This window comes from Plectrocnemia conspersa, unplaced genomic scaffold, assembly GCF_051122295.1.
Source record: "Plectrocnemia conspersa isolate PC_06_02 unplaced genomic scaffold, ASM5112229v1 ptg000004l, whole genome shotgun sequence".
NCBI classification, from domain to species: Eukaryota; Metazoa; Arthropoda; class Insecta; order Trichoptera; family Polycentropodidae; genus Plectrocnemia; species Plectrocnemia conspersa.
The window spans coordinates 18,989,865-19,013,679 of NW_028277168.1; the positions used below are offsets into that span (position 1 = coordinate 18,989,865).

Below are 23,815 nucleotides of genomic sequence, written 5' to 3' on the forward strand. Positions count from 1 at the left end.
ATAATTCAGGTTGCACTGATGACTACCTATTTAAGAAACGCTTTCACTTTCAATACATGTTTTTATTGGCTTCCGCAAAAAATATGACCACCCCGGAGGGTGGCCTTAAAATAATGATCCCTACGCGATTGAAGGGAGATCAGGACTCAGCGCTAGAAACAGTGCCCCCTGGACAACGGATGCTAAAGTGGTGAACCCTGAGGTGATCAAGGGAAGGTCAGGACGGCGATATATAATAATTTATGTAGAATCTAAATACATTAAAAAAACATGTATTGATGTATTTATTACTGTCGTGTCAATATTGAAATTAAATAACTTTCTTTCAATTTTCAAAGCAATATTCGTATGTGCGATCGATTTGTGACCAATTTTCGAGTGAGCAAATTGCCTTGTGACCAATGTGTGACCAGTTGCCATATAAGTAATTATTACTGAAACGTCTTTACATTTGTTTCTTTGGCAGCAATCAGAATTTGAATTGACAGTGATTTTTTCACAAGCTTTTTTATAATTTTGCAAATGATTCTTATTTATTTATATGACAGGGAAAGGTGAAGGGCTTAAAATAAAAATATTTCACAAATAAGTTTCAAGATGTTCAGTCCTATTTTCTTATTAATTTGATATATAATAAATTAAACGTATTTAGTAATAAATTTAGAAAAAATAAATGAAAAGTACATCTCTGTATAACTTATATTAATTATAAAATCATTTATTTTGACGATATTAATATTATTTATAAATTGTTCATGGCCAGTTTTTGAGATGTCTTGGATTAAAATGTTATCTGTCAATTTCGCACTTTGCACTTGATCAATTTACAAATTGGATTTTCGCTTTGCCAATTTCACAGATTACGTAAAAATGGCGTTAAAACTGTATTTCGATTTTATGTCTCAGCCATCGAGGGCTTTGTACATTTTGATGAAAACGGCAAACATAAACTTCGAACCGGTTCCTGTGGCTTTGAAAAAAGGTACAAGTTTATGTCAAAACAAGTATGATACGTTATGTAATCAAACGATATTATTTTAAGGCGAGCATTTCAGCGAAGAATTTTCAAATATCAGCAAGTTCAACAAAGTTCCAGCCATTGAACATAATGGGTTTCCGTTGACAGAGAGGTATTTACATTACAAATCTGATTAAACACTGGTATATGATTATACGTTATATGATGATTTGATTTATTTTAGCGTGGCCATCGCCAAATATTTAAGCAAAGAAAAACTTTTAGCTGAAAAATTCTTTCCCAACGATAGCAAAACTGAAGCGCAGGTCAACGAATACCTTGCTTGGCAACACATCGGTATAAGAGCTCCATGCGCTTTGTATTTTCTGGGTGTGGTGTGTATTTTTTATTATACTAAAATAAGTCCTGCTTGTATTATAGGAAGAAATTCATTAGTTTGCACTGTGAAATCAGATAAAAAATAATTTTAAATTTTAAATAGCTGTTAAAGACCAGGAGGAGGATTTGCTTAAATGAGTAGACTTGTATTAGCTCTGACTGTCACACTCTCTCTCCGAGTTCAATATCAAGTGCTGTCTCTTTATTTTCTTCGCATATTTATATAAATTCAACCTGTGATGCATTTCCTTGTGACACATTCCATAAGGTAACAAGTGTCATACCGTTTTCAATATCGAGTACACCACCGATCCGTCCGAACAAGCGAATGATATAACTTGTGACGCATATATCCCTGTGACGAATCTCAATGGACAACAAGTAACAGTACACTATTGTTTCGGTATCGAGTACATTATCAATTCATCGCTTCGTTCAAACGAATGATACAAAAATCAATCCCTTGTTTGCTCCGACTGCTTCACTATAAACAAACGCTCATATAACTCGATTCTGGCGATTAACAAATTACGTCACAGTAAAGCATTTGCGTCTCAATCTTATTGAATTATATAATATTAGGAATACATATATTATAAATCAAAGTATATAACATAGCTACCTAAAATATTTGTTACTCTTCCGTTTTATGTCAGTCGCTGTCGCAATGTCTTGTGTAGCATCGGTATCTTGTTTTTTGAATCATCGATGGTATTTATATGTTATTTTCTGCATCACCAGAACGGTAGAAAATATTGTGGGATAATTTAACAAATTTCACTTTAAAGCCTCTTTGTGAAATATGCTGGGAAAGTTGCAATGAATGCCTTAACACTTAAGCAGTGGGAAGGGTAGTGACTACCTTTTATGATTTTTGACTTTTAAGGAAGGGTCCATTAGTATCTACTGGCAAAAACTAAAACGTTTAGTGCTGCTGGCTATGAATGAATGTTTGTACTTTAAGAAAAAAATATTTCAGAGCATAATTATTTTTATTGCCCTGGCTGACTTCCCATGTGAGGGAAAATCAAAGAGCTCCTTGTATAAACAAGAAATGATAATAAAACTTGATCGTAAATTATTTTTAAAGCTGAGGAGCTATAGGCATAACATTTTAACCCATGAAAGACCAAAATATAAATTTATATATGATAATTCACATATAAATGTTATGATATTAATTATTATTTTATGCAAGCCACTTAACTTAAAATGTATTGTAAAAATTTAGAAATAATAATTCTTACAGATAAAAATAATACTGATATGAATGGCAATGATTTGTATGATAATCTGCGGATAGCATTGAGAATATTATAAAGTATTTCAATAATAGATGCTTCATGGGAACATATTTTTAGCAAACTCAAACTTATTAAGACAAATCTTTGATCATCCTTATCAAATTAACGTTTAAATTCTTTAGCAATTTTATCTATAGAAAATGATTCAGCAAAAAAGTAGACCTTTGCATGCAGCTTAAAAGCGAAAAAACATTTTTTTAATAGATACAATAGACCCCCCAATAACACGGTAAATTGAGGACATTCTATTTTGGTGCTTATAGTTGAAGGACAGGAAAATACTCATTCATATTTTTGCAACACGTGCGTACGAATCAGGCACGTATGGCGAGATATCCTCCTTTTGGCTCGCTCACACATAAATTAACGGGCATCCAAATAGCACTTCCCCAATTTTCCGTGCTGTTGGAGGGTATACTGTACTTGTTATATTATTAAATAGTTACTACTTACGTGCAACTTAATCTTCACTACAATTTTTTTTAAATATCTTAAAAAATCTACTACTCACATTAGCTGATAGATCAATAGTGAAATTAATTTCGTTTTATTGCTTTGTATTGTTTTATATATATTTAATCCTTGTTATTAAATTATATTTTGCCACATGTGTTGATGAAAATTAGGGGCGCTAATTTTAGTTCTTGACGGGGCACTGAATATCCCCGGACCGAACCTTGACATATGTATATAATTAAGTGGTCCATTTATCACCATTATTGGTAAGCATACTTTTTTTTTGTTTTTTACAGGTTATCGAACCGTTATTGACTGGAAAGCCGCTAAATGAAAGAGTAATTGAGACAAGACGCAAAAAAATGGAGGAAGCTCTTGACCTGTTTGAGGAAAAGTGGTTGGGATCTGGTAAAAAATATATTGTAGGTGATAATTTAACTGTGGCCGATATTTTTGGCTGTTGTGAAATTGAACAACCCAGTAAGTGATTATAAAATAAGTTGAAAATATTATAAAATATTTTTTTTATTTACACGTGGCATATTTAAATAGGAATGGCTGGTTACGATCCCAAAAATGGAAGACCAAATATCGCCGCATGGATGCAGAGGGTCAAAGAAGAAACGAATCCTTTCTACGACGAAGCACACACTATACTACAAAAAATATCATCTAAAAGGGACACAGTATCTAAACTATAATAACATCTTCAATTTTGATGTAATTAATCTTATATGATTAAATGAAGTTAATATTTGAATTTATTTTTGTATATCATAAAAGTTTATATATTATGTAAAATTAATAATTATAATACATAGTAATACTTCAATTATATTTTTGTTTATAATGTGAGACTTATAAATGAAGAGCGCCATATCAAAACTCACCTGCTGCACTTTTCTGGAATTGTTGAAAATTATATATTCTCGTTATAGTTTTCGAAAAGGTTTTTCTAAAACGTTTGTATGCCCTTTAAAATTATGTAACTGTATCTTAAAATCGATGTTTAAATGTAGGTGCTACTAAAAAATCGTCTATTACGAACAACCAATAGACAAATTCCATGGATATCATGTGGCTTGATAACATCTTTTTTTTTCAACATTTATGTTTAAAACATTTTAATAAACCACCAAATACGGAAAACGGTGATGTGATCAAACTCAATCTGGTGGGACAAGGTAGAAAGATAATTAGAGATCATTCAAAGTAGAAAGTTTTAATCGCCCAAAAGCAAATTCCAATTTAATAATTTAATTAATGTATTTTATAAATCTATGTAAATTGCTGTGATTTTTATTTAAGTAATCAATTATGTCCAAAATTAACAGATTTTTCACTTTAAATTAGAGAATAATTATTTTTTTGATTTCCCAAAATGCATCATCGTGTAGGCAAGGTGCTCCTCAAATATGGGTTGGGAAATCAAGGCCCGCCATGTCCATATGTGTGATGTGTGCAATGAGCATGCATCGGAGCGCCTTCCGAAGGGGCGCGCCAAAATTATATTTTTATCAATAAAAATTCTACAATTAATTTTAAAATGGAAGTCAGAACAATGCTTAAGAAGGTTGCTGTCATCACATTTCATTCGTACTCTGCATTAGAATAAATTCATAATAGTCATGTATTACATTTCCATTTATTCAAATTAATATGCCAAGCTTTTGAGAAATAATAAATAAATATATGATAACACATGCTCGATTTTTGAGATCAAACTCTAAAATGCGCAATTATTATCAACAATTATAATTTTTTTATGGTCAAAGTAAGTCTCTCTAGTACCTAGTGTCCCTCAAGCTTATATGATAATTACCGTGACTTAATACAGCTAAACTGTTCTTTGCAAGTCAAGAGTGCAAATTGACAATATTTTATCTCTGATTTGTCATGATTCTGATTCACAAACAAAATTAGATCATTTCAATCAATCCACCGCTATCGAAAATCCGAGTGTAGTTGTGTGCGTGCGTACGCGGCTTAGCGACGGTGCTGCCCTCAAGTGTCAATCGAGTGCAACTTGAAACGTCAAATTCGGCTTTCGGTCAGTAGAATTGGAAATTTGCCATCCGGCAGATACGTATCCATAATAAGACGTTGTATATGTCAGCTTAATGAATATGAATAAAAAATAAAGTTTTTTATTTATTTTATAGATAATTTGTAATTTTTAAAAATGTTCATCTCTAAAATGATTTCTACGCGGCTTAGCGACGGTGCTGCCCTCAAGTGTCAATCGAGTGCAACTTGAAACGTCAAATTCGTGTAACTGCATGCTTGCGAACATTTGCCTTTGAAAATCGCCACTGAGTAAATGTATTTCAAAATGTATCGTAACTGCTCAAATAGAAGTTCATATTTTCATTAACCTTCATCCGTTTCTCAAATAGACTATACAGTTTAGTACCTGGGGTCTTTTTCGACCCATTTTAATATATTTACTCAACACAGTAAAAATGGTTATTTAATTTTTTATTTTAAGCGCCTAAGCATTGTTATAAGTAAGCAACATAAATAACGCTGCTTTCGAGAAACTACCATCCCAAGACTCCGCTTAAAATGTCATGACCCCGACTCCAAAGCCCTAGTTCATGGCGTATATCAGGCATGGCTAACCTTTTTGGGTTCGCGTGCCAAAAATCCTCCAAAAAAAAAAAATATTATTCCTCGAGTGTGTGGCGTGCCCAAGGAGTAAAAAAATTACCAAGATAGAAAAAATAAAAAAATATTTTTTTAAAACGATTGTCGTTTATCTTAGAAAACATTTGATAATTAATAAAATGAAATAAATTAATAATTCACGGGTTATTTAATCAAGATTTTAATTTTTAAATTTCAAATTAAAAAATATTTTTGAACTTGGAAATCGTTCGCGTGCAATCCAAATTCTCAAACGTGCCACCTCGGGCACGCGTGCCCTAGGTTCGCCATGCCTGGCGTATATGAATCAATTCATTCGTTATAAATTTAATACAAATATTTTTTCAATATTTACATTGTAATCCATAATTATAGTTATAGCATCTACTTATTTTTTGGCTACATTGAAGAAATCAATTGATGAAGTATAAGGACAGTTTGAAACAAATCAAAGAATCGTTCAGTTTTCAATTTTTTATTTTATCCGCTGAATCTACAATAATTATCAGAAAGAAACAGCAAAGAAAACTGATAATGACAGGATATATAAAAACAAAACGAAATGAAAAAATGCTTACATATATACATACATTAATGTGCTGCTCCATGTGACTTTCCATTAGGTTTATTATTTTTAATATTAAGACTTAAATTATGTAACCGCTTTAAACGTTTTATTTTTAATTTATTTGAAAGTGCTGGGTGACCAGAAGCTACAACCGAGTTGCCCCTGGTTATACCTATCCTTTGCCTACTAATGGCCGTTGGTTGAACTTTAATTTTGGCACCAGAATTACGTTTAATTATATTTTTATGATCAGTAGCTACTTTTTTAAACACACCTTTAAAACCGTCCTCAAGTTTTTTGGCCAAATCAGGATCAAATACTCCCTTCATTGATGCAAAACAATTATTTTTAAGATCTAAAAAAAAATCGGCAAATTTTTCTTTCATGTCTACATTTAAGTTGTTATCAATTGAAACTATTTCTTTCTCTTCATTTAATTTAAAATCCCCATCAACAATGGATATGTCACATGGAGCAATATTAACGCTGCTGCTGCTGCAACTAACTGAAACTTTAGAGTCACAAATATCAGGCAGTGGTATAAAAAATTCAATTGGCGAAGTCTTTTCACCAAAAGCTAAATATGCAATCTCGTGCTTTGCCTGAGCAGTTAAAGGAGGTGAATTGGGAATTGAGTTATCACGATATTTGTATACCACTGCCTGATGTTTACAAAACTTACCAAACTTACCGTCCCCACATGAACAAATACCAATTTTGGCATCTATAAAATAAAATAAAAAGGGACTTTATAAACGCCATCCCCTTCAAGAATGATATCCTCCGGTTGTATGTTAGCTGCTGCAAGTTTTTTTATTAGTAAATTCCTACTTTTGCTGCACCGACCGTTAGATACATTTCTCAAGCGCCGAGTATAGTATGTATCGAGCTCCGACACCACAAAATCCACCAAAGCTATTGGGTTATACGCCTTGGTACGTTGCAGGACGATATCTTTGAAAAGACGTACATTGACTTCACTATAATTATTGGTATGATGTCCGTGTGTCTTTTCGTCACGCCAAGCTAAAGCCCAGCATTCTCGTCAATCCCAATAACCTAATAATGTAATTAAAAATAAGATTAACGAAGCATTTTTAAGTAAACATTTTTGAATACCTGCAATATGCTGTACCCATCTATCATATATTTTTGATACAATGTTATTTGACAGATACTCATATGCCTTATGTGCTTCCTCTTGGGTTGGAGCTATTAGTATGTCGTGAAACATTGTATACAAAGGTTTACGGTGACCTTTTATAATCTCATGTTTGGCATCCCACAACCATCGCCAGATGGCTTGACAAATATGAAATCTAAGTTATCAAAGTAATGAAAACATATTAGCTATATTTTTGGAAAATTTTAGGAAATTATATAATTTTGGTAATTCATACCGGCACAAAAGTCTTTTAGATTCTGGCCATACGCTTTTAATAGCTCCTCGTTCAGCATTGGAGTCGTCAGTCATGACAATTTGTGGCGTGATACCTACAACAGAGTTGAACAACTGAAATCCAGCCTGATATTCAGATTGTGTTTGCCCTTTTGTAATTAGAACGCCTAGAGGAACAGCTCCAATGCTGCATGCCGTTAAAATAAAAGTAATTGAATGGCCTTCCGCATCGCAAGAGGAAGTGCTGTCTATGAACACAATATCGTTAGTCAAAGGCAGAGAATGAGCTCTTTTCATCATTGGCGTTATAATAACAAGAGCAAACGGTGATTCATAATATTTAATTAAATGTCCTGTTTTTTCATATACTGGTATCTTCTCTATCAAAATCTGCAATTGATAAATACATATTAATTCATAGAAACAACATTGCGAACATATTCATTTTCAATATAAATTACTTGGAGACAGTCGTTACGTGGACCTAAAGTGTAATCTCTCCATTTTTCCCTTAAATAAATAACAGTACGCATTTTTGGGTTAATTGATGCAACTGCCATTTCTACGCTACAATTATTATATTTTAATAGCAGATGAGCTTTGTGGTATCTCATAGCCTCGCCAACCTTTAATCCCATATCAAAATAGTCATAAAACTTATTTTTGATATGTTCAGATGGAGGCAAGCAAAATAATGTCTCTGCGTTTATTATAGGATGACTATGGTCTCCGATAAACTGTATTATCGTTTGATATCCGTCCTTAAAATTTGAACAGAATTCATATATGTATAAATATGAGTTATATATATCAAAAGGAAAATAACATATTGAAATTACCTTCAGATATTTATCTCGCCTCATTGTGTCACAAGTCACCTTTTTGACAAGAACGTCTATTTCAGCCTTGCAATACAAAATTTTTGATTTTCCATGCGTTCTTTTTGAAGGGTCAAGTTTGCAGGTTTGGGAATGATGACATATTTTCCTAATGCTACAATAATTATGTATGTGTATATAAGAACTGTTATCTATATTATTAGTTTAATTAGAGTACTTACTGTGAAATATATCTTGTGGGGTTTTTTTTCATACTCTTACAATTCCAACTTGTTCTGGATAACGCACTGTATTCTTTTATCCAGCGCTCCGCTTCCTCGTTCGTCTTTATATCACATCAAAAAGTTTTAGTGTCAACCTCGACGTAGTTAAAAGATTTAGGAAAATGTTCCATCGTGGTAGTTATTTATTAAGCAAATGACGCCCACGCGTAAACGACCGTTACAAGCAAACGACAATGCACTCGATTGACACTCGATTGTCGCTAAGCCGCGTACGCACGCACACAACTACACTCGGCTTTCGGTCAGTCGAATTGGAAATTTGCTGGCGGGTCACTGGCATGCGACGACTGGCATTCCAGTCCACTGGCGCCTTATCGTTTACACAGTGCCAGCAACTGAAAGAATTATTGTTGCGTAAAAGCGCTACTCACCTTGCGCCAGTACGGTAATGTGGTGGGAGGGGGAGCTGGCGTGCCAGAAAAACAAAAATATTTGTTTTGCTGGCATGCCAGTGGCGCACTGGCTTCTCCATTGACTGGCGTTAAGAGTTTACACGATGCTAGTCGCTGACCGACTGGCATCGTGTAAATCTGCCTACCGTACTAGCGCAAGGTGAGTAGTGCTTTTTCGCAACAATAATTCATTCAGTTGCTGGCACTATGTAATCATATATAAATGAATATTTCTGACATCGTTTGTGTTCACTTTCGCATTTAAATCACTTAAAAATAAAATTAACTTTTAATTAGGTCGAAGCGGGTTAAATGTTAAACTACAAATGACTGTGTATGTGAGTAATGCAGTGATAAATTTCATAACTGATTGTCATTATGTCTTAGCACTTGGACTACAACACATCAAGAATCTTGACACAATCAACGCCATATTCTACTGAAGCTCCACACTATTAAATCACACACTTGTATGTTTCAAAACCTATTATTAATCATTAAAAACTTCTTGTTCCTTTTTAATACTATTTGTGTTTTTTTTTAGAATATTATTTTGTAAAATTAGACAAGATTTGGCAGCCAAAGTGGAAAACAAAAATTGTTTTAAACATAGAGAAGTGCTACTTAAAAGAGAAAAGTTGAAGTAAGATAAAGAATGAATATTGCTAGTGAATTTTTTGACGAAGAGATAAAAATTTTTTTTGGATCGCTTGATCCAGTATTTTTTGAAATGCTAAAGTATAAAGGATATAATCCTAGGGAAATGGCTGACACAATCTTAGATATTGGAGGAGAAAACGCTCAGACGGATATTCAACAGATGATTGAACTTACAATAAAAAAAGGACATTTTATTAATAGAATTATAAAGAGAAGCAGCCCTAAGATATCCAATACGATAAAGAATCTAAAAGCTCGATACAAATTAGTGAATTGCTGCAAAAATAATCCAAGCGCGGTTACATTGTCACGAGTTGCTTTGTCGTTTCCTTTGGTGGCGTGTGGATATTTATTTGAATTCCCTAATATGTCTACATTCGTTTATTCGGAAAAACTACCTGTCGATTATCCTTCTGTCATGAAAACTTTTGCATTTGCTCATATGATTCCAAATCATAAATCGTACACTCAAACAATGATTAATGCTTTTACTCTACATCAGTTAGAATACAAAAAAGTGTTCTCCCAGAAAAATACAACACACAAGGAGTTAGTTTTAGATGTTGAACGCTATGTGAATGCTGGAGTGACTAATGACTTCATTCCAAACAAGGAAAGAGAAGAATATATGAAAAAGTGGCAGCTTATCAAAGATGGATCTGTCTCGCAGGCAGTTCTTAATGCTGAAGCTGAATTGAAAAAGAGGCTTTCTAGATGATCAGGATCAGATGCAATTAATATTTTTTTAACACTAAATTGCAAAAGGTAGCTTTCACAGCTAGTTTTGTAATATATGTATGTTGTAATTTTATAATCAAGTTTAATAAATTTCACTTTCTTGTAATTAAAGTGTTTATTATAATTTTGTAACTTATGTGTTTTGTAATTTCATAATAACATTGATGAATTTCCTTTATTTCTCTTGTCGACTTATCGTTTATATACAAACATAATTCACATAAATGCACCTTAAGAGACGAGCGGTCTGAGAAGTTTAACTTTTTAGTCTTCGAAGAAAGCGGGAGAGGCAAATGTTATATTTTGAATCTGCACGGGAGTCGCTTGCCGTTATCTCTGGTATTCTTATTTAAAACATTTTTTTACAATATATGGAAATCAAAAACATCAACAGTTTTTGTAAATAAATGTTGATGTTTACATTTAAAAAAAAATTAAAAATAAAATCACGGTTAAGTTGGAAGTCAGTTTTCTTTGGTTTCGTTCCAACAATACTATCACTTTCTAATGAACACTCAACATTCTACGACAGGGCGATGCTCTAGCGTGCAATCTGTTCAACATTGTCTTAGAAAATGTAATCCGAGATGCCAAACTGAATATAACCGTGTATAATAAATCGATACGAATTTTCGCCTGCGCTGATGACATAGATATAGTGTCGAGATCAAAACAGGCACTAATAGAAGCATTTGACGCCATTGAATCATCAGCCAGGAAAATGAGGTTGAAGATCAATGAAACAAAATACATGTCGGTCGTGCCTAGTTTGAGGAGCCAGTATCCTGAAAATCTCTAAATGAACGAGTACACTTTTTAGTCCTCGTTTTTTTAGTATCTATCTTTATTAAAAACTTATTATGATTATGTATAACACATATTATGTTTAGTTCGACAAAAAATAAGTGTTGCCATTCGCCGCCGTCACGTCAGTGTTACCAGAGTGCTACCTAATTTTTGGCATAATGAATAAATAGGTCTTCACAATAAAATATTTAATTTATCATAAAATCAATTTAACCTAAAAGTAATATTTTAAGTTGAAAGTTAAGTTAAACAGCAACGTGCTACTGCAATAGGTGAAGACAAGAGACTAAAAATATTGTAGTCAAATTAATTTGTAATAGCAGGAGGAATAAGAGCAATTATAATGAATACATAATGAGTATGGATCTATCACGAGCAGTGTTTTAGTGGTTTAAAATACTTTTTATGTCTATTATATTTAATTTACATTATTGCATAAAAAAGGTAGCGAGTTTAAAAATAATAAAATGTCTTTCTCAGAAAAATCTCATAATATTTTATTATTATTATTATTTTTTACTTTAACTGTATTTTGTATTTATTTCTGGATTTATACATCATTTATTCTCTTAGGCCGGTTTCACACGTGCTGGATGGATTTGCCCGGCACCGGGCTGGCAGCGTGTAGTGGGGGTGGTGTTGTATGTGCAGCGTCGGGCCGGCGCTGGATGGATTCATCCGGCACGTCTGAAATGGTAGGTACTAGCCCATACAACACCTTCCTCACTACACGGCGCCGGCCCGGTGCCGGGTGAATCCATCCGGCACGTGTGAAACCGGCCTTAGTCTTGTCTGTATCTGTTTTTTCAGTATCTGTCTTTATTAAAAACTTATTATGATTTGTCACTATATGTATAATTCATTGTTACACAGAGTTTTCTGTTTATATATGTATGTGTAGTAGTAGTAGTAGTCGCTTGTCAGGTCGGCTTGAGCTCCGGTCACACGTCTGTCTGGAATGGCGGGCGCCGTTGGATCTCCCACCCACTAACCCACGATCGCAATGCACGCCCGCCAAGTGTTGCCACTCTGCATTGCGGATTAAGGGCTTAACATCATATTATGTTAGCAAGGAGATCAAGAGACGAGTAGTGTTAGCAAATAAATACTATTTCAGCCTAATAAAAAAAATCAAATCGTGGACACTATCTCGTTGTACAAAAATATTGCTCTACAAAATGCTGATCAGACCAATCTGACATACGATTCAGATAGCTGGACACTTACCAGGGCCGACGAAAGGCTGCTTGACATATTCGATAGAAAAGTGCTTCACAGGATATATGGCGCCATATACGAGTGCAACGAGTGGCGTATACGAAACAATCGGGAGCTCTACAACCTCTTCCAAGAAGAGTGTCTCCACCTTCATCAGAATTGGAAGACACCAGGAAGGAAGTTGGAAGAAAAATATGATTGTAGCCAGTGTATGTTCGGATTATATGCAGTTTAAAAAATAGGATAGCAAACCTAATTTAACCGGTAAACGGTTAATGATGCTCGATTTATATAAAGTTAAAAAATATGGAACAGTGTACATAGCCAATCAATGACCGGTATATAAGTTTAGTCGTTTAATCGCCGTTGGTGTTCTCTCCATACTGTTCATTTTTCAACATCCCGACTTCGCGGCTTCCACCCTCTTGAATTCGTATCAAATAAAAATAATATATGCATGTTTTTATTGTTTTACAGTGAATCGCTTAGGTCAGCATATCAGCGCGACAAATAATATCAGATTATATCATTTAACAATATTGTTTGATAATTTTAAGTGAATAGTACGTAGTAGGTATCACGGCGCCCACAAGTCTAGCGCCCCAGGTGATCGCCTGTACTGCCTGCCCCTCGGGACGGCCCTGGTAATATTTTATGTTTTTAAAGACTTGTATCCATAACCCAAAGCAATAGTTTGTGCAAAATGTAATAATACACTAATTGACATTCATTTGCTTATTTATTATTACATAATCTACACAACAATGAAATATTATAAAAACATTTTCAATTTACTTAATATTGAATTTGTACATTGTACCAAATAATTAGACAATTATTATATAACAGTAATAGTTAATTTAAAATATTGACTTTAATGTCATTAAATCCATATGTACATTTTAAAGCATTCACCAAAGCTTAATTTCCCGATTTACAAATACACATTTTTAAGATTAATTATATTGTATGTACATACATATGTATAATATCTAATAGCACAATATCTTTACATTTCTACACTTTGTATACATTTCTATATCGATTCAAGTTGTTAACCATGTTTCTGATGACTGATCTTTAGATTGATTTTGAGCAGTTGTTGTAGTTGTACATTATAATTGGTCGTTATAAGTGTTACTGATATCATGATTCGTTGCATAGAGGATATGGATTTGTGTTTAGATCTAATATTTGGAACAATAATTATCGGATCGATTTCATCCTTTTGGATCAAGAGAAGTTGACAATGGTTACTCAATACATGATCTATTCGTATTTCCTACACTCTTTTATTATGTGATTGAGATGGCGAGCATTTATAATTTGTTTATTGGTCCATTAATGTGTCAAAAGTATTCCTGTTTACACATAGGTTTATTTTAACGTTTCATGGTGTGAGCTTTATAACTTTTATAAAATTTAATGGGTTTCTTTCAAAATCTCACCTGAGAGCTTCTTAGAATTATTCTGGCTTGATGTTTTAAAGAAAAATATCATATGTTATTACAGTAAGATTTCTCTTTATTGACTATACCATGTGGTTTAATTATTTGCTGCTAATAGCTCTTCTAACAAATATCTAACGTTTAACGAGGAACTCTGATTCTGATTAAATTCTTGAATTTCGTTGACTTCTTGGTGCTGAAGTAGCTTTATCAAATTTAGTAATGATGGAAATTGCTTTAATTGAATCATAATGCAAACATCAGACTTAAAGTAGTGCGATTCTTCCAGGTGTGTTTACAGTTATTCTGACAAATATTGATCGTACTTATGAATTGACTCTCTCCTTTTATAATCTCCTTAGTGTGTACAACTTCATTGATGCTTGGCTACATTAAATTATTTTGATAATTTTTGTTGTTGGGAATCATGGGAATTGTTGTATTAGGAGATATTTAGGCATCACATTAGAGCTGTAAAAAAACACATGATTATTTAATTCTATAAAATTAGGTATTAGTTATTATAACTGATTAACTATTATCTACATATTTTTTAATATTTACCAGTTTCATTTCAAATTCACATTTGCAAACTTTTAACTACAAATATTATTGTAACATGATTATTCTTTATTGAGTATTAACTGTTTTATTGTAGTTGCGTTTCACTAAGGAAATTTATATATGCGGAGGTATTACTTTTTCTGAAAAAAGTAAACAAAATACCCACAAATAACACAATATGTAAGTTTCACAAAATTCGATATATGTATTTTTCTAACATTATATGTTTATTGTATTGTGACTTACTTTAGAGCTGGTCAAGTATTGTATAATATAATTTAGATAGCGAACCGCATTCTTTTTATATTGGTCCATTAGCTGTATATTATGCATATACAATATCGGTTGTAATGGTCTGTCTGATTATGTCTATTTACATATTAGTTTAACTTTAATAGTTTTACAGAGTGAATACAGGGCCAATTTTCTGAGATGTGAGAATTTATTCCGATTATTATTTTCATTTTCATTTGAAAAATTAATATTTATCTTTCGATGAAACAAAATAAACTTTTATGATAATATAATCATCATTAATGTGTTTTTCTTCTTCAATTTCTTACATTACAAATGAAATAAATTTGATAATTAGTAATGGACTGCTAACATATATAGTGTCAAAAAAGTCCTCGTACATTAACAAAAGTAAAAGACACATTTACAAATTCTCGTTTAGTTTTAAATTACTATTTAAGGGGAAAAAATATTATGCAAATAATTTGTAGAGGTTGATGCGGTTTTACATTGTCCAGGTACCACACTGAGCCTGTAAACAAAAATACATTTAAGTATTAAATAATATACAGTTTCTAATATTTTATGTAGCAGTAACATAAAACATAAATCCAGTTATCGATCATTTTTCGTCTTTTATTTTATTAGAGAAAAGAGAAGTAACTATTCAATAATTAGTTGTTTATTATTATTATTATTGATTTATTAGTTTTTTACATATGTACGGATTTTAATGATATTTTAATCTCTAGCGACGATTAATTCTTCTATTTTCAAGTCCCGATGGATGATCCAGTTATTGAAAATCTAAGCGTTTGTCGGCATTAATGAATGTTTTTGTTTCGCACATTTTCCCTTAGTATGCAACTCCAACTGGGGAAAAGGCATGTTAATTTCTGGTCGGACGATCGATTTGTAAAGAAACAGTTTATCCTGCTATCTATTGTATATTATTTTTTCCGCTTAATAAAGGAGTAGCTTTTACTTTACGAATAGTTTTATTTAAAATATGTAATAATACAAAAAAGAGGATTTATAGTCATTTTAGTGTTTCGCTGGTCCTTCGAACCTCTGATAAGACTGCCTTTCTGCGTAGGTCAAGGTCGCACGAGAATAATAAGATTGCAACTTTTTTTATGATTGATTTCTATGTGACGCTTGCCAGGATAATTCTAGAAATATATAAATAATTTCCTAATTTAATACGGAATGTTTAATTTTCGAAAAGTGACTTTTGACTAGCTTCGGCAGAAATGTAATAGCTTAAATAATACCACATCATGGTAAACCTGAGCAATTGCTTTAGTTATATTAAAAAATATTGCTTCTGTTGTCATCAAAGCCCGACTGTACGAGTTTCACAACTCGATGTAGCTGAGCCAAGTTTGTTTAGCCAGATGTGCTATTGAATAGTAAAATATTATATTATTATCGATTAGATATTTCAATAGTCTGAATTGATTAAGTTTTTTAGAAAACTGTATTTGGAAAGGGTGGAAGGCTAATTGCACGATATCTTGCGGGAGGAGTTTCAGGATCAGTTCCAGGTTTACGTAGAACTATTATGTTCGCCTGTTTTCCCGATAGAAACGAATATATTATTAAAAATAATTTATGACAACTGAGGGTGGAATTTTAATTCTTTATTAGGCAAGGAATCATTTCCTGGTTCGATCAGGATTGGAATGAATGAAATGCGCTCAGCAAGTACCACAATTACAAATGCTCAATGACAAAGTTGGCATATCTCCAGCTGTTTGAATTATGACCGTTACACAAAATGTGAATTTTGTAAGAGAACTAACAGATAATAACATTACTCTGTTTGTGCTCCCAGGTAACGCATTGACCAGATGATCAAGAGTAGAGAAAAGTGAAGCAGCTCCCCTAACTTAAAAAGATTATATAAGCACGATCATAGCGTACTTATGTTACTTCCATGTTCCATTTGGGAGTTTACCAGATACTTCGCCTTTTCTACTACTTCATTTCTGATTTAGAACACGCGAGAGCTCAACCAAGGGAGGCTACATCGAATATCAACCAATATTACTTTTAGATAAGAAGCCATTCCCCTCTTCACGTCAGATAGCTTAGAAATCCCAAATCCAAGAGTTCAGCGCCATTTTCAAGGGCGACTTGGAGACTACAGATACAGGCAAGGCTTTGAGGACAAAACGTTTATATACTTATTGCATTTTCAAAAAGCAAAAAATGATAAAAATAAAATAAAAACTATGTATTCTATAAAAATAAACGCGTTATTAGCTTTAATTGGTATTGTCATAACATTTATTGTATTACTATATTCATGTTTCTTTTTTTTAAAATGTATTATATTAATATCTTATAATATCTGTTCCCAAGCCATCACCGACTATACATATATCCGTTCGGTTAATTTTATAATTGCCGAAGCTTATTATTATCGGTTATTTTAAATGAGTTTCGGGTAAAAAAAATCTTTTGCTGTTGGGAGCTAAAAAAAAGTTCATCACAGACATTTTTGTTTGTGTACCACATGCTTTGGTAAACGAACAAAAATATCCAAAATGTCCTTTTTTTAGCTATTTTTTTAAATTTCATTTTAGAAACATGAATCGGTTTGCAGACCAGCAGTTGGACAGCGCTGATATATATTATGCTCTATTATAAATTGGTTAACTTCTGTTTTTTTATCGCATAAACCATTAGCATTCCATGCCAATATTATTAAGTGTACAAGATACAGAGTTTTACTGTTTACATGCATTATAATAATTTAAGGAAAATGTATGAGGTGATAAAACTCATCTTACCTTGTAATTTCTTTATCATCTTGATAACGTTATCGCGAATAGGAATATCATGTGTCATCGGTTGATTGACTGGCGCGGATTTTTCAGCGAACTGGTAGCTATTTATTTCAATGTCAAGATGATTCAAGGGTATACTATTATATTTAGTTAATAATTACTGTAACTGATTATCATTAATATATTTACTAGTTTTATTTAAAATTGCCATCAGAAAACTTCAAAGAGAAACATCAGATAATGCTCACAGTACAATCATTCTAACTAGTCACAGCTGCTCCAAAAATTTAGCTTGCCGCAGCAGAGCTACTTATAAAGGCAGTGTAATGATAGCGATTCTAGTTGTAAAAAATATTTATTGCTTTTGCTTAGTTTTGAGTTAACAGCAAAATCATTTTATTTAATACTTCGATTGAGTTGGACAAGTCAAAATAAGAGAAATATTTTTTTTTAAATTGCTTTACTGAATATCAAAATTAAATTATGTTCATGAGAATGTACAGTTATCCATTTTTAATTAAGATTTATTTACTAATTTAATGAATATTGCAGATAAACTCTATTTAAAATACAGGAAGTATACAATATTTGTGAAAATATGAAATTAAAAATAACATGCAATATCCTAAGAAAATAACCAAGGATAAATAGATTCCAAAATAAAAAAAATCTGCAAAATAATAAAATGCATAAAAGTACAAAAGCTAATTAAATAAAATATTATATATATTCAGCAAAAAAATATAATTTACCATACGTAGATAATTCTTCTCTTACGTTTTTTTACGGTTTTTGCTCCCTTTTGGTCGTCCTCTTTTTTTTGGCACGTGGGGAGTTATTGGGGCTTCATTAATGGGAGATATTGGAAGCAAGACATTTGTAACTTCCGTTGTCCGATTATATTCCTGTGGCAGTTCATCTGCTGGTATACAGTTATTATTATTTAATGTTGCCATATTAGGGGCAAGTAACGACGGTTTTGTCTAAAATAAGAGCTAAGACCGTATATACTTTATAAGGAAACCTGTACCTGATTTTGAAATTTGATTTATTTTTGACAAATGCCCAGATTGGTATTCATCCGGCTGTCTCGTGTGTCCATTAGGTATTGAAAAATCTCTTCTCTGGTTGTGATTGCATCTAGACATACTATCCATCGTTGACATATGAAGACGATTGTATTTCATTTGGTCATTATTAATTGGCTTCGGTACATTTTTATTTGGTGCTATCCGAGGTAAGGTATAGTTTGAAAATGAATCTGGGAGTGAGAGGACATTTTGCTGTTGCTCAGAGAGTGGCATACCAGAATTATGGTAACATGGATAAGCACCATCATTATTGTTGTTTTGTGTTGTATTCTGTCTTTCTAAGCCTTTATTTATGGGCTTAACACGCCTTGGATCAATATTAATCCTTTTATCGTTATTTGTTATCTGCGATAAATTACAATCTGTATCTGAAAGTGAGACGTTAGTGTTATCCCATTGCTCAGATATTGACGCACCATGATTATAATCATTTAGATGATAACCTTGAGAATCATTATCTTGATTTTTGTTATTATTCACATTACATCTTTTTCGACCGCCATTATTTTTGAGCGTAGCACGTCTTTGAATATTGCTTTTTTTTCTTTGTATTTTATCTTTCATTGTTTTCTGCGATATAATACTGTTTGAAAAAGAATTTGCGTGTGAAATGTTTACATTTTGCTGTTGCATAGATGTACCAGAATTATAATCAATAGTGTTATCCCATTGCTCAGATATTGATTCACCATGATTATAATCATTTAGATGATAACCTTGAGAATCATTATCTTGATTTTTGTTATTATTCACATTACATCTTTTTCGACCGCCATTATTTTTGAGCGTAGCACGTCTTTGAATATTGCTTTTTTTTCTTTGTATTTTATCTTTCATTGTTTCCTGCGATATAATACTGTTTGAAAAAGAATTTGGGAGTGAAAAGTTTACATTTTGCTGTTGCATAGATGTACCAGAATTATAATCAATTGGTTGATAATTTAGAAAAGCATCTTGATTTCCACGTATTGCATTCAGTCTTTCTAAGCCTTCATTTATCGAATTAACATGCCTTTGAACATTATTTACGCAAGGGGGTGATTTTTGATTCATTGCTATCCGCTGTATATTACGGTTTGTATCTGCGAGTGAGATGTTACTATTATGCTGTTGCACAGATACTGGTATACCAGGATTAAAATTATTTAGAGGATAGTTTTGATAAGTAATATTTTGATTTCCACGTGTTGCAAACTGCCTTCGTGAGGCTTCACTTATGGAATTAACATGCCGTTGATCAATATTTTGATTTGTGTTTGGCGAGAAGTTCACATTTTGCTGTTGCGCTGGTATTAGCATACCAGAACTATTTAGATGGTAGCTTAGATTATCTTGATTTTCATGTATTGCATACTGCCTTTGAATGGAATTATTAGGAATTTGAACATTATTCCTTTTTAAATGGGGTACATTTCTCTTTATATATACACCTGGAAGTGAGAGGTTCCCATTATGCTGTTGGTTAGATACTGGCATACCAGAATTAAAATTATTTGAATGACAGTCTGCAAAAGTATTATCTTGATTTAAATGCATTGCAATCTGCCTTTGTAAGCCTACATTTGTGGAATTAGCATGCAGTTGAGTTTGTTCTATTTGATCTGGCGAGAAGTTCACATGTTGATGCTGCTCAGATGTTGGCATAACAGAATTATAATTATTTAGACAATAGGCTAGTAAGTTACCATTTCCATTTTCCTGCAATAAAATCGGCCTTTGTAAGTCTTCATTTATGACATTAGCGTGTCTTTGATCACTGTTTATTTGATTAACATGTCTTTGATCATTGTTTATTTGATTTCGTTCAGTAATGCTCAAGTATGAACCTGGGAGCGAGAAATTTCCATTTTGCTCTTGTGTAGATAATGGCATATCAGAATTGTAATTATTTAGATTTAAAGGTAGATAATTATTATGTGGACTTTCATGAATTTCATTCTGTCTTTCTAAGTCTTCATTTATGGTATTAACATGTTGCGGAAGTATAGTAGGAATATTTGGGAAAATATTTGTATTGTAGGGCGCCACATTAGGTGATAGTTGTTGCTCAACATGTGTAATAATTGAATTGTTGTTTTCCCTTTCTTTTAGCATATTATTTTTATGTTGTGTCGATTTTTCTATGAGTTCATTCAGTAGATTATCTGGTAAAGAGTCATTTACATTTTCTACATGTGCTGAATTTAAGACATTGTTCACAATGATCTCTGTCCCTGTTCGCGTGTTAATAGATTGGTTCAATTCTGACCATTTTGCAGATTGAGGAGTTTTTTCTATGGCGCGTGAAGCCTCAAATTGATTTTCTATTAGCTTCTTTTTATTTTCATTAGAATCTTTAATAATATTTTCCAATAAATTATTCTCTTGCATTTTAGTTTTAACGTCATCAAAATTGCTTCGAACATAATATTTTTTTGTAATATAGCAATCTTCATCGTCCGAGGAAATATTTAAGATATCATTGTCTATATCGTTGTTGTTATTTTGGTCTTCTATTACTTGCATGGATGCAGAATTATCTAAGTGACATAAATAAAAATACATTATATTGATTATAATTGTAATGCTATAAACATTATACAAACCATCAGTAGACGTTGATTTTGTTTTACATTCCGAACCCATTACATTGGAGCTGAAAGAAAAAATATTAAATTATTGAATTATTCGCGAAAATAATATAATATTTATGTAGTAATTATTGTAACTGATTATTCATCATTTCAATATTTAATCATATTTACCAGTTATTATTGAAATTATTATCTGCGACCTCTATTGTAATATTATTGCCTGACGTTTCCATGGAAACATCAGATAATATAACTGAATTTTGTTGGTTATGTTCATTTTGATTGAGTATACTCTGTGGTTCAACAATTTGCCTCTCACAGGTCTTTGATGTTTCATGAGGAATATGCGATTCATTAATTTTTGGAACGATAGCATTTGCTTCTACTAAATCCATAGCTTGTACTAATAATTGTAACGTATCGTAGCCATTTGTATTGGAAAATTGCAAATCTTCTAAATTCACATCTCGCGATTTTTCTACAAGTTTCTCAGTGTTATTTTGAAATTGATCAGTGTTGGTTACACTGATAAAGTTCTCAATATTTTTTATCGTCTCTTCGTCTTCTTCCGTAATATTCTTGCCGCTTAACTGTTTTTGTTTTTCGAGAGTTGGTTGGTTGCAGATCGTTCGTGCCACCATAGGAATAGCTTTATGAAGAGGAATTTCTTTTATGTTATCTGAAATAAATAAAAAATTGATGTGAATTAAATATATATGTATATATATAAATATATAAGGTAATATTTTATATTTCATTCTCACTTATATTGCCCATATTATTAGCTGCTATATAGGTTTCAGCAGTGACTTGATGGACAAGGACTTTGCAATCTTTCATGATAGGTAAACTGCGCTTTTTATGTTGATTTTTTTTACCGACGGATTTCTTTGGTTTTCTTTTTTCACTACAGTTGCTTAATGGTACTGTTGATTTAACATTTTTTACAATCTCCGTCATTACACTATGTGCTAACTGCAAGCTTTTATCAGTACTGTGAATTTTCTTTTTATCAGGTTTAAACGATATTTTAGTATTTCTTTCTTCAATAAATTTGTTGTATTCATTTTTATTAAATATTTTCATTTCAACATCTCTTGGTGACTTATCACCAGCCTTTTCTATTGGAGTAATCGTAATAATACTATTAATATTTACATTTTTCTTCACTAATTCATCATAACCAAATAGTATAGTGTATAATGAATAGTTTATGTAGTTGGTGTAGCTATGGCTATCTTTTTTATCATTCTTTTTTGTAGTAGGACTAGATTTTACTTCTTTGGTCGTATTTTTTGAACTGGACTTTTTCAAGGATTGTCGTTTAGGGTCCATTTTTAATTTTAAATTTTCTGTAAAATTCAAATGATTCATTATTAGTCTTACGTTGTAACAATGCATAGGAAATTGTAACATGTTACATTAGCATTACACATAACATACAATAAATGGTACTTGTTAGTTAGCATGCCGCCACGCTCAAATTTTATAATTGCGAAACGTCCATTTGCTGTTCAAATCCGAACCTAACCAAAACGAATATAATAACGGTACAATGGTTAATTTGTTTAGGTTAGGTTTGGGTTTGAACAGCACGAAAAACGCAGTGGGGAGTAACAACTGGTGGTTTTTGCAGTACTTTAACCAACAAGTACCTAATAAATATTATTAAACAATACATATATTGCGATACTATCACACTAGACGTTACCATGCAGCTTGGGCCGGTTTTTATTAATAGTTTTATTTATAATTATAGTTAAAAATTCTATTATATTACGGGAAATTTAACCCATGCCGCTGGATGCATTCAAAAAGTTTTATCAGAAATTTTGCTTAAACGAATTTGGAACAGGGCCGGCTTTAGCGAAATAAGGACCCTGCGCAAGAATAAAGCGCAAGCATACCTCAAAAAAAGGTTATGTAACGAATACAAAATTTATTAAAAATTATATAAAATACACTAATATAGTATCGTAATTTTTATTAAAATTTAAAATACTTTCAATATAAGCAGTTCGACATTTTGATTTTAAAAAATCACAACTAAATAGTTGCATATCTACATCATGCAAAGTACTACACAAACTGCAACAAAAAAATCGTTTGTAATTTCCAATATCAAAGTATGTAATACATTTTAGAACTATATGTATATTTTATAGGGACTAAGGAATCTTTACATTATTAAATGAATTTGAAACGCCTATTATTTTAGAAATATGGATTGCTATAATAAAACACAGCATTGAACATGCGTGTCTTAATGGGCTGTAGTCTTCCTGTGTATTTTCTTGATCTATTGCGACGAAATCAAACGTTAAGGAATGGTTAATAGAAACGTCACATTCAAGTTGTTCTGGCCCATGTTTATTTTACACAAAGGTTACCAAGGGCCCCGTAAAATTAAGATGGAATTTTGATGGAACGCGAGGCCGGCTC

At 32.2% G+C, this 23,815-nt stretch overlaps 3 protein-coding genes and 3 long non-coding RNA genes across 18 annotated transcripts in view; 3 read left to right on the plus strand and 3 right to left on the minus strand.

The window, feature by feature from the left end:
* LOC148236158 (uncharacterized) overlaps positions 1-23,815 on the plus strand; it is a 502,848-nt gene that overhangs the window by 438,658 nt on the left and 40,375 nt on the right. The window lies entirely within an intron of this gene.
* Positions 752-3,877, plus strand: LOC148236188 (glutathione S-transferase theta-1-like). Its single transcript, XM_088185138.1, has 5 exons — positions 752-982; positions 1,043-1,130; positions 1,203-1,353; positions 3,414-3,597; positions 3,670-3,877. Exons 1-5 carry the CDS (start codon positions 871-873, stop codon positions 3,816-3,818), a joined length of 684 nt encoding a protein of 227 aa, XP_088041264.1. The 5' UTR covers positions 752-870; the 3' UTR covers positions 3,819-3,877.
* Positions 4,911-10,749, plus strand: LOC148236189 (uncharacterized). Of its 8 annotated transcripts, none has more exons than XR_015809440.1 (3): positions 4,911-5,167; positions 9,633-9,715; positions 9,790-10,749. It is a non-coding gene; the product is annotated as an uncharacterized LOC148236189 (long non-coding RNA). The 8 variants fall into 8 exon arrangements; XR_015809442.1 differs by lacking the exon at positions 4,911-5,167 and adding an exon at positions 5,353-5,451; XR_015809445.1 differs by lacking the exon at positions 4,911-5,167 and adding an exon at positions 5,358-5,439.
* Positions 6,223-9,006, minus strand: LOC148236190 (uncharacterized). 4 transcript variants are annotated; one of them, XM_088185124.1, is made up of 7 exons: positions 8,985-9,006; positions 8,791-8,876; positions 8,570-8,723; positions 8,192-8,491; positions 7,732-8,120; positions 7,451-7,650; positions 6,223-7,390 (listed from the first exon to the last, which is right to left on the minus strand). In XM_088185124.1, exons 2-7 carry the CDS (start codon positions 8,820-8,822, stop codon positions 7,377-7,379), a joined length of 1,089 nt encoding a protein of 362 aa, XP_088041250.1. In that variant the 5' UTR covers positions 8,823-8,876; positions 8,985-9,006; the 3' UTR covers positions 6,223-7,376. The 4 variants fall into 4 exon arrangements, with proteins under 4 accessions (XP_088041250.1, XP_088041251.1, XP_088041252.1 ...); XM_088185125.1 differs by lacking the exon at positions 8,985-9,006 and having other exon boundaries at positions 8,791-8,984; XM_088185123.1 differs by lacking the exon at positions 8,985-9,006 and having other exon boundaries at positions 7,311-7,650; positions 8,791-8,900.
* LOC148236191 (uncharacterized) lies at positions 13,389-15,446 on the minus strand. Its single transcript, XR_015809449.1, has 3 exons — positions 14,927-15,446; positions 14,681-14,820; positions 13,389-14,587 (listed from the first exon to the last, which is right to left on the minus strand). It is a non-coding gene; the product is annotated as an uncharacterized LOC148236191 (long non-coding RNA).
* Positions 17,713-23,815, minus strand: part of LOC148236192 (uncharacterized) — a 74,385-nt gene continuing 68,282 nt past the window's right edge. For 2 of the 3 annotated variants that reach the window (XM_088185085.1, XM_088185084.1), the window contains 6 exons: positions 22,138-22,725; positions 21,545-22,052; positions 21,386-21,435; positions 18,740-21,319; positions 18,462-18,631; positions 18,216-18,379 (listed from right to left, as the gene is read on the minus strand). In XM_088185085.1, the coding sequence (XP_088041211.1) occupies positions 18,483-18,631; positions 18,740-21,319; positions 21,386-21,435; positions 21,545-22,052; positions 22,138-22,725 (3,875 nt within the window). In that variant the 3' untranslated portion in view covers positions 18,216-18,379; positions 18,462-18,482. Of the gene's footprint in view, positions 18,380-18,461; positions 18,632-18,739; positions 21,320-21,385; positions 21,436-21,544; positions 22,053-22,137; positions 22,726-23,815 lie in introns of all 3 variants that reach the window. The other variant, XM_088185086.1, reaches the window with a different exon arrangement.